At 39.9% G+C, this 13,472-nt stretch overlaps 2 protein-coding genes across 3 annotated transcripts in view; both read left to right on the forward strand.

The window, feature by feature from the left end:
* CLPB (ClpB family mitochondrial disaggregase) overlaps positions 1-13,472 on the forward strand; it is a 183,437-nt gene that overhangs the window by 25,746 nt on the left and 144,219 nt on the right. For both annotated transcript variants that reach the window (XM_077113690.1, XM_077113691.1), the window contains exon 3: positions 4,167-4,253. In XM_077113690.1, the coding sequence (XP_076969805.1) occupies positions 4,167-4,253 (87 nt within the window). The remainder of the gene's footprint in view (positions 1-4,166; positions 4,254-13,472) is intronic.
* LOC143644549 (uncharacterized) lies at positions 4,260-12,797 on the forward strand. The gene has a single exon (XM_077113692.1). It carries the CDS (start codon positions 9,203-9,205, stop codon positions 9,998-10,000), a length of 798 nt encoding a protein of 265 aa, XP_076969807.1. The 5' UTR covers positions 4,260-9,202; the 3' UTR covers positions 10,001-12,797.

The following is a 13,472-nucleotide window of genomic DNA, read 5'->3' on the forward strand; positions in this document are numbered from 1 at the left end:
AACACAACACTGCATGATGGTAGAATGATACTGTAAGTTGTTAGTGTAATTAACAAAGGTGAGTGTGAATATGGTTGAAAGGAAGGCTAGCGTTGTGTGTGTCACCAGAAGGAAAGGTAGAGGATAAAAACTAGGACTGTATAACTTAGTGAAACCTAGAGTGGACAAATGAGGGCAGTTAATTATACAGATATAAGAAAGTTCTTATATGAACTAGGACACATGTATGTCGCTATTACAGGGTGTTAGTAATAGGGTGGTATTTGGGATAAAATACAATTAATGGAAAGTTAAGTCTATAGTTAACAGTAACATTGAATATCCTTTTATTAATTCTTTAATTCTTTCACAAAAACACTATGCCAAAGCTAAATGTCAATAATAGGGGGATATAAGGGGTATGGAATTTTTTTTCAGAAGAAATGAGAATATTCTCATGTTATTAGTGGTGGTGAATGCATAACTATGTGATTATACCAAGAGCATTGATTGTACTCTTAGGATGGATTATATGGTATGTGAATATAACTATTTTTGAAAAATTAAAAAAAAAAAAACCTTCCTACATCCTGGAAAGCAAGGACCTCCATCTGTCTCCTTCTTGGTAGCCAGCATGGCCTAGCACAGGATAGATGTGTACATGTTTGTTGGCTAAATGAACAAAGGGATGCCTAGAGTCAGCCCGGATGGATTATCCAGGTCATCCTGTATGTTTTAAAATCCCTGGAGAGTGACCATCTCGCCACTAACAGCTTGATACCAAAACACTTTATTCCCCCATAGTGAATAAAGTGGGATAGGGTGACACTCTGAATTGAATACCTGTCATATGCCAGGCGCTGGGCTGGGATCTCCCTGCAAATTAGAAATGATTATCCCTCTTACATAGAGGAGAAGAATGAGAGGCTGAGAATTGATTTGCTCAGGGTTTTCTAGATAGTCCAGAGTTTATATCCAGGTCTAACTTTCTCCGAAGCCTTTTACTGTCCCTTCTCTTTTCGTTGTACTACACTGTAGTGCCCTCAAAGGGCAGGGAGAGGGGTAGTCCTTCTATCAGAGTAAAGCTGCTTTCAGAATTCCCAGAACCCATGCAAGGAAACTTGGGTCATTGACCCACTGAAGACTTGAGGGATCCTTGGTCCACTGAGTTTCTCATAGTCATTCCTTCTGTCTCAGTTCCCTGTCCTAGTTCACCTCCCCTGATCTACATTATAGCAGCTTCCTTGCTGGTCTCCTTGCTCCCACTTTACACTCCCTCTCCTTTCAAAATCATCCCGCTTAAGCTGTTAGGTTAATTTTATCATTTATTTTACCCTCAAATCTTGCTATCTGTAATAAAAGTCTGAGTGGCAAATAGACTTCTTCTCCGATGCTATCTTCAGGTTATTGATGGTACCTATAGGTTTATTGGAACCTATATTAAGGAAGATTCTGGGGCTCTTTCAAAGGCTTCACAAGAAAAAGAGCTGCTGTGCAAGATTTCATGCTGTCTGCCTTGGGTGCAGGAGTGCAGGGCAGTTGTACGCTTTCCAGGCATTTGCCAGCTCTTACGGAGAGTTTTTAACATAGGGTCCATTGTTGATTTCATGGGGCCATGTGAACCCCTAGACGTTATATATTAAATAAATTTTTTTAAGTGTGTATGCACTTTTATACCCTTTTATGGAGAGTGTCTTCAACTTTGATCATATTCTCAAAGGAATCATTGGCCCAAAAAGGCTCATTCCCACTGCCTTGGCCTTTTAGCCAGGCATTTGAGGCCCTGTGTGGGCCCTGCATACCTTGATAGCTGTATGTTTCTCTGCTCCGAACTGTCACCCAGATAGATCTAGTTGGTGAGCACTGAATATACCTTGCAGTTCCTTCCTTGCTTCTGAATCTTATGCTGTTCATTTTGCCTTGACTGGTGTGTGCTTCCTCCCTCTTCTTGAAGAACCATTTAGTTCTTCAGGGCATGGTTCAATCTTTTCTCTCAGAAATCTCTTTGGTTTGCTTCAGCACACCCTAATTTTTGGGTCCCCTGATTTTCTAGCCCTTCTGGACTGAGGGCCAGAGAAATGAGGTCTTTAAATCAAAATTACAGTTAGAATCGCCAGGAAGGAGATTTTTAAATTAGGAAGAAGGTTTTGTACAAAAAGAGATTTTTGTGTCACAGAAAGTTCACCCCCAGAATTCTTAGCATCTTTAACATTCTTGGCCATGGAAAAGTGTTTCTGCATGAAAGAAGTTTAATAATGCATATGTAAAAGACCCAAGACTTTTACCGAAAGAAATCTCCTGAACTAGAGGTAAGAGATGAAGATTTCCTAACCACCTGTCTCGATACTCTCCCCTCACATTTTGTACCCCATTCACACTAAACTTTGAGAGCTGCTTATGTACCATGCTTGCTTCCCCTCTGGGTAAAGAAAGAGGCTTTACCTCTGCTTGAAACACCTCCTCCCCTTTTCTCTGATGAACTCTCCTTAATCATCACCTCCTTAGAACGGCCTTCCCAGCTCCCTAAGACTGTGTTAGATTCCTTGTTGTGCCCTTTAACCTGTGGTCCCCATTTTAGCACTCATCACATGTGTAGTTATGTATTTGGTAGTCTGTCTTCCCCTTTAACATCTTGTTCACTACATCAGCATAGTAAAAAGCATTTAGATGTTATGGCTGAATGAATGAATAAGTACATGCCATGTAACACCATTCTCCAACTCCTAGTTATTGTTTACTTCAGCTGCACAGAGATTTCATTTGGCTTGGTTCAGGGGAGCATTTGCTATGAATTGTGGCACAAGAATGGCACTAGGACTCAAACCCAAGTCTCTGGGTTGTCTGCCAAGCACCCTTTCTGCTAGAACCACCTGACGAGTAGACAGCCTCCCAGTCGTGAAGAGTAACCCAGCAGTGCCCCAAACAGATCTAGCCTTTTGATGAATCACTTTCCCAATTTTTGATCTCCTCCCTCTTTGGCCTCCTGCAGCAGTTACGGTAGAAAACTGTCCTGTTGTCCTCTAATTATTCCTTGTCTGAGTCCTTTCTCCACAACTACATTGAATGTTTCTCTAGGATAGGTCCTCTGCCTTTATAGAATCAAGCACATATGATACTGATTTGCTGAAACAAATTTAGTATTTTGTCTTTCATGTTACATGGAGCCAGGTTCGATTTAGAGAAAGGATTCAGGATAACAACCAGGGTTTTTGTCACTGTACTGCCCCTTAATTAGCTGTGTCACCCTAAGAAAGTCATTTTACCTCACTGAGCCTCTTATCTCATCCATGGAAGGAAGAGATTAATATCAGCTTCTTAAAGTTGTGTGAAGAGTAAATGATAACATATATGTAAAGTATGTAGGGCAGTTCCTGCTTGTATAGGTGCTCAGTGTTTCTTGGTACTGTTTGTTCCCTTCCCTCTATCCATCCCTACCTCATAAAGCTTCTTTGTTCCTAGGACCTAGAATTCAGGCTTTTAGTGCTGTTCTTTAAGCCTTGTATTTGTCTATTTATTCAACAAATAACAATTATTGAGCTCCTATTGCATATATGCTAAGCATATACATACACACTAGGCCCTGGCATATAGATTTAAATAGGCCATAGGGACTCTCCTAGGAACCTAATCTAGCATTTTTAATATTCTTTCCTTGGATTAAAGGCTTTCCAATTTCCAAACAGCCAACAAATAGATAAACTTGGGGAATGTGATCCTTTTGTAAATGGGGTTTACCTAGATAAGAAGTGTCATTACGCATGAAATGTGCTAAGCACTAGGAAATTCTAAGGAAGGGAGAGACCTGTGTGATGGGATGAGTCAAGAAAGCTTCTTGGGAATGTCCACAAACCAGGATGGTATCCCATAGCATGAAATAGGCAAAGAGGCAGGGAGAGAGAGCATTCTAGAACAAGGAAGTAGTGAGTGTCGGTATATTAGGTAGAGAAGGCCTTCTGTCCTCAGAAGGCTGGGAAGACAACAGCAGGGAGCAAACTCATTTATGGGAAGAAGAGATATGGGGGGATGCCTTCCTTCAGGGGAGAGTGGCCATATTTGCTGGGATGGAGAATTTAGTTCTCATAGTCCTCTAACTACTTCCAGAGTCATTCAGCCATCCTGTTTATTGACTATTTCATTCCACTCTTCTGTCTATGGTAAACCACACAAATATTTCTTTGTCTCTTTAGGCTATTATCGGAAGGTGCAGATGTCAATGCAAGGCACAGACTTGGCTGGACAGCACTCATGGTGGCAGCCATCAGCCGAAATGACAGGTGAGAGATCTTCCATATAGCAGTCCCTTAGCCACATTCCTGTAGACAACTGTTCTTGAACCTTATTTTGCCTGCCCTCCCTACTGTCTCCTCCAGAGGCAGAGGATGAACTCAGCCTAAAGTATTGGACATCTGGTATAGTTGAAAGTGTGAAGGATGTGGAGAGAGAAGATATGGCTTTGAGTCCCAGGTCGATCATTTACTGGCTTTGTGACCTTAGGCAACTCATTTGCGTTATTGCCAGCTAAATATTTGGAAGCTTGTTGAAATGGCAAAGGGTACATTTGTGGGTTTTATCATGTTTTCACCATCCACTGTCTATCCATGATGAGAAGTCAACAATCACTGTCCTCAGTGAAAGCTTCACTGGGGCTTGCCTACTTCTTTGGAGGTTCTGATAGAAACTAGAGAAGGTAGGGGTGTTCACTCCCCATTGGAGACCCTGCTATTTCCCTATCTACTCACCAATTCCCTCAGGGTTGAAGCTGAGTGTAAAGATAGAAATAGTCCACTTTATGTAAAGAGTTATCTCTCATTCTCACAACTACTCCATAAGGTATATATTATTCTTATCTTGAGCTGAGAAAACTGAAACCCAAAGAGATAAAGTGATTTGTCTAAGGTCACAGTGGGCAGAATTTAGAACCTGGTCTGACTGCCTGCAAATTTAGTGTTTTTTATTACACCTCATTGATGTGTCTGTATTCCAGATCCTGTGCTATTGCTGGATGCTCCTTTTCCATCCCAATCTGTTCTGATTTTTGCTCTGGAATCTGTACACTTCTGAAAGTTCTGGGATGAGGTATACATTTGTTCTAGCTGTGATTATGCAAAAGAATTGATTAAATAAAAGGGAAAAAAAGGATTCTTTAACCTCTTTAAGAAAACAGACTTTGAGCACTTTAGTAGTTGGTCGCTGAAATTAATAGAGGCACCAATTTTAATTCTCCCTTCAAGTAGGTCTTTGAGGCTTTTATCTGCTAGTACTCACCACCTTTGGAAGGGTCATGAATGTGGTGGAAACCTGTTTCTTCATCTGAAATGAATCAATCATTTCTCCACTCTTTAGAAAATATCTGCTCTAAGTAGTTTTTGTGCTCATCTTTGAGGAATCGGAGGCCTTGGGGAGTTCCTAATCTCATATGGAAAAGAAAGGCAGGGAAAGAGACACAACGTAGTGTAATTGTGCTATAAGAGCAGTGTGTACAGGATGTTATAGAAGCAAAGGATTTGAGGAGACTGAATCTGGAGCAGAGGCAGAATGGATTCTTGCTATGTCCTTGTGAGAATCAAATAAGATAAAGTATGTGCTGCAGGTTATAAATAGTGAGTTGTTATTCCCTGATGCTCCAAGATCTCTCTTTACACAAATACCTGTGCCCATGCATGTAGCCAGGATTCAGACATCCATTCATTCAAATTCTATTTTCTGGGTGTCTGTTATATGCCAGCACTGAGCCAGGCACTGAGGCATTATTCTTCAGCATCCAGATTGGTTTTCCTTTGCACTAGGAGACAGTCAAAATTTTCAAACATTTTTTTTTTTTTTTTTTTGCTTCAAAGGGAAGAGTTTGAGTGTGTTTGTTTTCTTAAAAATCCCCAGAATTGAGAATATGGTGTTTTAGTTCTGAAAATTCAGAGGTTGACAAGTTGGAGGTCCTTTGAAAACTTTAGAATCAATAGACCTTTTTATCATTTTTCCTTGTACACTCTTCTTTTCCCCCCATCTGTACCCAAGTCCCAGCTCAAGTTTTTGCTCTCCTTAGCCCATTTGCTTTTTCTGATGCCATGTCCCACCTCTCTGCTCCTGGAGCACTTGCCTTCTGCTTTTCTTATGGTTATATGTGTACATGACCACTTCCTATCAGGCAGTAAGGTCCTTGAGAATGGGTAACATATCTAATTTATATTTTTTAAATCCTTCTTTCTTAACTTTATGTTATGATTTAATTATAATTTCAAACATACAGAAAAAATAGCATAATGAACCTCCAAGTACCCCATCACCATCTTCAACAATTATCAGCTCACAGCCAATCTTAGTTCATAAAGTTCTCCCTGAGAGTATTTTGAAGCAGATCCTTATCTGATATCCTTACCTTTTGCATCCCCTGCAGCACCTGGTAAAGTGATCTAGCACTTTGCTCTTAGTTCTTCAAAGCAATTATCAATCAGAAAATATTCAATTTCTCCATAAAAATAAATTATTTAAAAATACTGAGGACAGAAAATGGAATAAACACTATAGTGTGTAAAAATTGAATTTGACAGCATATTTATGAATAAATGAGCAAATGATTAAAAAATTATCAGTTGATTCAATAACTTTTAAGTTCAAAGTTTTAAATGTTCAAAAATCTAATCAAGAAATATTTATTGGAGACCCGGGTTCGATTCCCATTGCCTGCCCATGTTAAAAAGTATATATATATTTATTGAAGATATCCACGTCTCATAGTGCTGGCAGCCAGGAGGTAACATCAGCCCTGTTTGCTAAAGCTGCTGAATGTTTCTGCAGACGTTACCTTGTCCACTTTGGGCACTACTCTCTCCATTGAGGGAAGGCTGGGTGATAGCTTTTAGCTTGTGCTCTCTCTACCCTTAGCTGGAGTTTTATTTAAGCTGATTGTGACTCCTCCAGGAATAGCATGCCTGTCATCTGATGCCAAAGTTTGTGCCCTTTCCTCTATGCCTACCAATACTCCACCCCCACCCACCAGTCTTCTTTCCAGCTTTCGGGTGTGTCCACCTGCAAGAAATAGTGCTGGAGAAGAGGGTTATGTTCATTTTGTGTGTAGTATTTTCAGGATTGAGACTGAATGGGAAATAACGCAGTACTTAAGAGTATTATCAATTACTGATCAGATAGCAAGTAAATATGATTTTGGGGACACCTCTGTGAATCTAATGAGTTGTTTAGTTTAACTCATTGCTCTGTCTTTATCCGGACTATCAGCAAATTAGTGATGCTTGTTGAGCAAAGTGAGAGTGTAGGCTTATACTTACTTGCTTTGGTTCCTAGGGCCAATTATTGGTTGTTGGTTTTGGTTTTTGTTTATTTGGTCTCTGTCTTTTTATTTTTTAAAAGTAAAAGTTTTTTATTGTGGTAATGTGTAACATAAAATGTGCTATTTTAACCATTTATATCTGTACAATTCAGTGATATTATTTTTACAATGTTGTGCTACCATCACCATCTTCCATTATTAAAACAAATTTTCATTGCCCAAAACAGAAACTTTTGACCCACTAAGCAGTAACTCTCAATTCTCCCTTCCCTATTCTCTGGTAACGTCTAATCTTCTTTCTATCTCTCTGATTAACTTATAATAGATATTTCATATAGGTAGAATCATACATTATTTGTCCTTTTATGGCTGGCTTATTTTATTTGGCATAATGTTTTCAAGGTTTATCCATGTTGTAGCATGTATCAGGACTTCATTCCTTTTTATGTCTGAATAATATTCCATTGTATGGATATACCAATTTTTTAAACATTTTTCCTTGGTGAGATATAACGTATATACAAAGAAAGCAGTAATTTTTTTTTTTGCATGGGCAGGCACTGGGAATAAAACCTGGGTCTCTGGAATGGCAGGCAAGAACTCTGCCTGCTGAGCTACTGTGGCCCACCCAAAAATGCAATAATAAATTTTAAACTACATTTTAACAAATAGTTATAAAACAGATATCAAGGTTTGATGTGGGTTACAGTTCCATAATTTCAGGTTTTTCCTTGTAGCTGCTCCAAGACACTGAGCACTAAAAAGAAATATCAGTATGATTCAGTAGTCAAACTCATTTGTTATATCCTAACTTCTCTTATACCTCCTCCTTGTCCTTTGATCCTTTTCTCAGTGTTTAGGAATATTTGGGCTATGCCCATTCTAAAATTTTCATGTTAAACAGGGGTGTTAACAATATGGGGTAGGGGGATAGAACTGGGTAATGTTTGTGGAAAGACTGGTACCCTCTAGGTTTCAGGACTTCAATTAGAGATAAAAATGAAGCTGATTTGGTCGGGACTAAGATAAATCAGAATATAGGTCAAAGGATGATAGTTCACGTATTTTAGAGTTTTACCTATTATATGAGTCCAAAGGCAGAGAAGTTTATTGCGTCTAGATCTTAAATCTTCTGTAACACACCATCTAAATCAACTTGCCTGGAGAGCTCATTCAAACAACTCAAACACATGGAGCCCAGAATGGGAATGAGGCCTGGTAATTCTGTATAACTTTAATGTTAATACCCAGCTATATCCCAGATTATGGTGGGCTGATAATTTAAAAGTAGTCATAAAAAAAAAAGTAGTCAGGTCTTCCTCGCCGCGGACATTTTGTCTGCTCTTGGTTGGATGCACCTAGCGGAGGCTCGGAACGCTGCATTGGACCTGATGTAGGGGAACCGGGAAGACGCGGGAGGAGGCTGTGTTCCCACTACACGGAGGCGGGTCAGAGGCTTGGTGGGGGCGGCGCCCGCGCTTGTGGTGACCCCGCCGTGGCCCGGCTGCCCCGCACTGTCCCCAGGCAGAACCAGCCAGATTTTCAGGAGTCTTTCAATCAGCCCGGTGGATTCCAACCTGCCTGGCCTCTCACTACCCAGGTGGTTGGCATGGAGAGGATGAAGAGGCATCTTCTGTAGAAGACGTATCACAGATTAGTACTACCAAGGAAAGTTCATCCACCCAGACAGTCCACCCTCGTGACATATGTAGCCCCATCTTAAAACATATTTTGTACCTGGCTGAACACCAGGGTGTATACCATGTACTGAAACTTTATATGTGTGGGGCATGTAGAAAAAAGTTCCTGTTCAGGGCAATCCTTCACCACCACCAGAAGCAGTATAATGTAGAGAAATCCTTAAGAAGGAAGGAAGACAAGGCCTCGTTTTGAAGAACTGCAGAGTTTGTGAAGAACTCTCACATCAGGAAAACACCACATATGACGTGGAATAGAACTTCTTTGCCAGCTCAGGGAGTCTCCAGCCAGAGCCCAACCACAAGCGAGAGGAAGATACCCAGGACCACCAAGATTGGGAAGGCCTTTCAAACAGGACAAATGCATTACAAGTGCAGTGAATGTGGCAAAGCTTTCAGTCGCAAAGACACACTTATTCAGCACCAGAGAATTCACACTGGAGAAAGACCTTATGAATGTGGTGAATGTGGGAAAGCCTTCAGCCGCAAAGACAACCTTGTCCAGCACAAGAGAATCCACACTGGAGAAATGCCTTATAAGTGTGGTGAATGTGGGAAATATTTTAGCCATCACTCCAACCTAATTGTACACCAGAGAGTTCACACTGGAGCAAGGCCTTACAAGTGCAGTGAATGTGGGAAAGTCTTCAGACACAAATCTACACTTGTTCAGCATGAGAGTATTCATACTGAAGAAAATCCTTATACACACAGTGAATGTGGGAAATCATTTAGCCACAAATACAGTCTTATTAAACATCAAAGGATTCACTCTGAGGCAAAGCATTATGAGTGTGTTGAATGTGGGAAATTCTTTAGCCAAAGCTCTGATCTTATGGCACACCAGAGGGTTCACACTGGTGAAAGGCCTTATGTGTGCAGTGAATGTGGGAAAGACTTTATCAGAAGCTCTCATCTTGTTCGGCACAAAAAAGTACGCACTGGAGAAAGGCCATATGAGTGCAGTGAATGTGGAAAAGCCTTCAGCTTAAACTCCCACCTTGTTCGGCACCAGAAAATTCATGCTGTAAGAAGGCATTAGAAGTGCTAGGATTAGAAGTGCTTTATCTTCTTGATCAACACAACAGGGAACACACAGAAGTTCTGTGGCTGGCCTTTGAGAGGGAACCATCAGTCTGATACTGAACCTCATGTATCAGCAATCCACACTGGGGAGATATCTAATAAGTGTCAGGTATGGTGTACTTTCAGTAAATAAGTAGCACTTTCTCTAACTTGCTCAGGCTCCTTGCTAGGAGTGTCACTGCCAGTACCTGTGGGTGAACCCATTTCAACTTTACCAGTTATTGTGACATTACTCACCCCAGCATCCTCAGGAAGGCAGAACTCTGTACATTCTCTCACCAATGCCTGGAGGGAATCTTGAGAAACTTGAGTTTGATAGTGATTTTCATTTCCTATCCTCTGATTGCTGTGAGTGTGGACATGACTCATTTTTGGCCAAGAGGATCTGAACTGTGTTCTGGTGGTGCTTTGCAGAGGCTTACTTTCTTCATGGACATTGTTGGCCTCAAGTGATGCTTACAATGACTATTTCCAGCTTCCAATCACCCTGTCTGGAAACTTCTTGCCTCATATTGCTCTGGTTTGTGTTCTGTTGGACTTATTTGTTGTTCAAGTCCCTTTTAGTATTGGGGATTCTTTAATTTGAGTACAGAATAATGCTCTGACCAACTGAAGAGGTTTTCCAGCATTGTGAACCTCAGATGGGAGAGCAGGTTGATAGAGAAAGAGTTCTCAGTCCAGTTTTGGTGTTAATTTCTGTTTCTCACAAAATCTTCTTAGGCAAGAATGGAGGGCTTTGTGGACCTAATCTTGTCTGGATTCCAAAGTTACTTGAAGTCCCAGATAGCACTTTGAGGAAGAGTCAGTTGTGAATACCTTTAGTTTTGTTGGAAAGCAGCATTATTTGGGTTTTTTGTTTCAAAAGGATGTTCCATTTGTCATGGTACTGAGGTAGCTGTTTTTGGGATCTGCCAAGGTGCCATGTGCCCTGATGGCTAGAATCTGGTATGTAATTGGTGATTGTCAGACTCCGAGTGTCCAGGAAGGAACCTAAATTGGTACAGAAATAATAGGTGTGAATAGAGAGGATATGCCCATTCTAAAGCACATCCACAAATACTCTAGTTGTGATGGCTGTACAGGGTGAGGGTGTACAGAGATTCTCAGGATCCCTGGCAGAACCAAGAATATAAAGGTTTCTTGGATTCCTGTCACTTTCCTGGGGTGTTTACCTCATGTCTTTGCTGCACTGATAGGAACCCTGTGAGAAAGAAATTTCTCCTCTCCCTGACAGAAGAGATCATATAGACCAGGAATGTCACTTTTATAGCTAGCCAGAGTTCCTGGTGACTCGGGGAAATGGCCTTTTTGCCTGCCAGTTTTTTCCTGCCACTGAGGAAAAGGTAACTTTCCCAAGGCATGAGGAGTGGAATGGTGGAGTTACTATATAGTTACCTGAACTGGTTTTCTAAAAGAAAGTATTTTGTGTGGAATCATTTTGTTAAAGCTTTATTGAGGACAACATGCAATAAACTGCACATTCTAAAGTGTACAGTTAGCTAAGTGTTGTTGATTCATGTGTTCACCTATGAAACTATTACCCTATACACTGTAATGAACATATGTATCATCTCCAAAATTACCTCGTGCCCTCTTGTAATCCCTTTCTGCCCTTCTTGATGCTTCATCCCTAGGTAACCATTGATTTATTTTGAATAAAGTTAAATTTGCCTTTTCCAGCATTTTATATAAGGAAAACCATAAAGTGTTTATGTTGTCTGCTGCCTTTCACTAACAAGTTGTGAATTTGAATAGCTCATTGTCTTTATTGCTAATGTATTCTATTGTATGGATCTGCCAAAATTTATCCACTTGTCTGTTTTTCCAGTTTGGGCTATTAAAAATAAAGCTGCTACAAATTATTATATACAAAGTCTTTATATGAATATTTAGTTAAGAAAATTTTCAAATAAAGTATTGAAAGTGAAAAAAAAAAAGTAGTCAAAAAACTAGTTTTTTGGTTACTTTGACATTTGTTGTATGTAGCAATTCTGACTTCCAAATCTACAGAACTCCAGCTCTGAGTCTTAGGTGTCACAGAAGTACCTAGGAACCGTCTGAAGGTTTTAGGTTTCTGAAAAGTGAACTTAGTGTGTGAAACTTTTGTAGAATCTCGGAGCCCTGGTATTCCTTAGGGTTAACAGGAATGATGTTGGTTGGGATTTGGCAAACTGTGGCAGTTAGCAATATCTAACATAAGCTTGCATAAGAATAGCCTTCAGAATAACCTCCGACTCCATTTGAACTCTGCTAGCCACTGATAGCTTATTTTGCTACATTTCTTTGCCCCTTTTTGGTCCAGAAGGTGTTGTCAGTTCCACTGTGCCAGGGCCAGGCTCATCCCTGGGAGTCATGTCCCACTTTTATCAGAAAGTCTTTCACCCCTGAATATCATGTCCCACGTAGGAGGCAGGATAATGATTTTCCCTGCTGAATTGGGCTTAGAGAGAGAAAGGCTGCCTTTAACCAACAAAAGAGTTTCCCAAAAGCAACTCTTAGACATAATTGTAGGTAGTCTTAGCTTCTCTGCCACAGAAATAAGTTTCATAAGAACAAATTTAAAATCAAGGGCTTGGCCTATTTTCTTAGGAGTCCCTAATGTTTACAAGCGTACTGGGAGTTTCCCAAGTGAAAAAGTATGGTAGCTCCATATTTTTTTCTCCAGTCCCTTAGGGGACTGTACCAATACTTTTAAATTATCAGCCCACCATAATCTGGAATATAGCTGGGTATTAACATTAAAGCTATACAGAATTACCAGGCCTCATTCCCATTCTGGGCTCCATGTGTTTGAGTTGTTTGAATGAGCTCTCCAGGCAAGTTGATTTAGATGGTGTGTTACAGAAGATTTAAGATCTAGACACAATAAACTTCGCTGCCTTTGGACTCATATAATAGGTAAAACTCTAAAATACGTGAACTATCATCCTTTGACCTATATTCTGATTTATTTTAGTCCCGACCAAATCAGCTTCATTTTTATCTCTAATTGAAGACTGACTTCTTTTTTTGGTTACTTTGGCATTTGTTGTATGTAGCAATTCTGACTTCCAAAGCTGCAGAACTCCAGCTCTGAGTCTTAAGTGTCACAGAAGTACCAAGTTCCAGGGAAATACCAGCTTATAGCACAGCATCTTTTTTTTTTTTTTTAATTTTTTTATTAATCAAAAAAAAGAAAAGAAATTAACACAACATTTAGAAATCATTCCATTCTACAAATGCACTCAGTAATTCTTAGTATCATCACATAGATGTATGATCATCATTTCTTGTACATTTGCATCGATTTAGGAAAAGAACTAGCAAAACAGCAGAAAAAGATATAGAATGTTAATATAGAGAAGAGAATTAAAATAATAATACTAATAATATATATATATAAAGGAAAAAGAAAAAAAACAAAAACAAAAGATACAAACACACAAACA

The sequence above is a fragment of the Tamandua tetradactyla genome, chromosome 8 (assembly GCF_023851605.1).
Source record: "Tamandua tetradactyla isolate mTamTet1 chromosome 8, mTamTet1.pri, whole genome shotgun sequence".
Classification (NCBI taxonomy): Eukaryota; Metazoa; Chordata; class Mammalia; order Pilosa; family Myrmecophagidae; genus Tamandua; species Tamandua tetradactyla.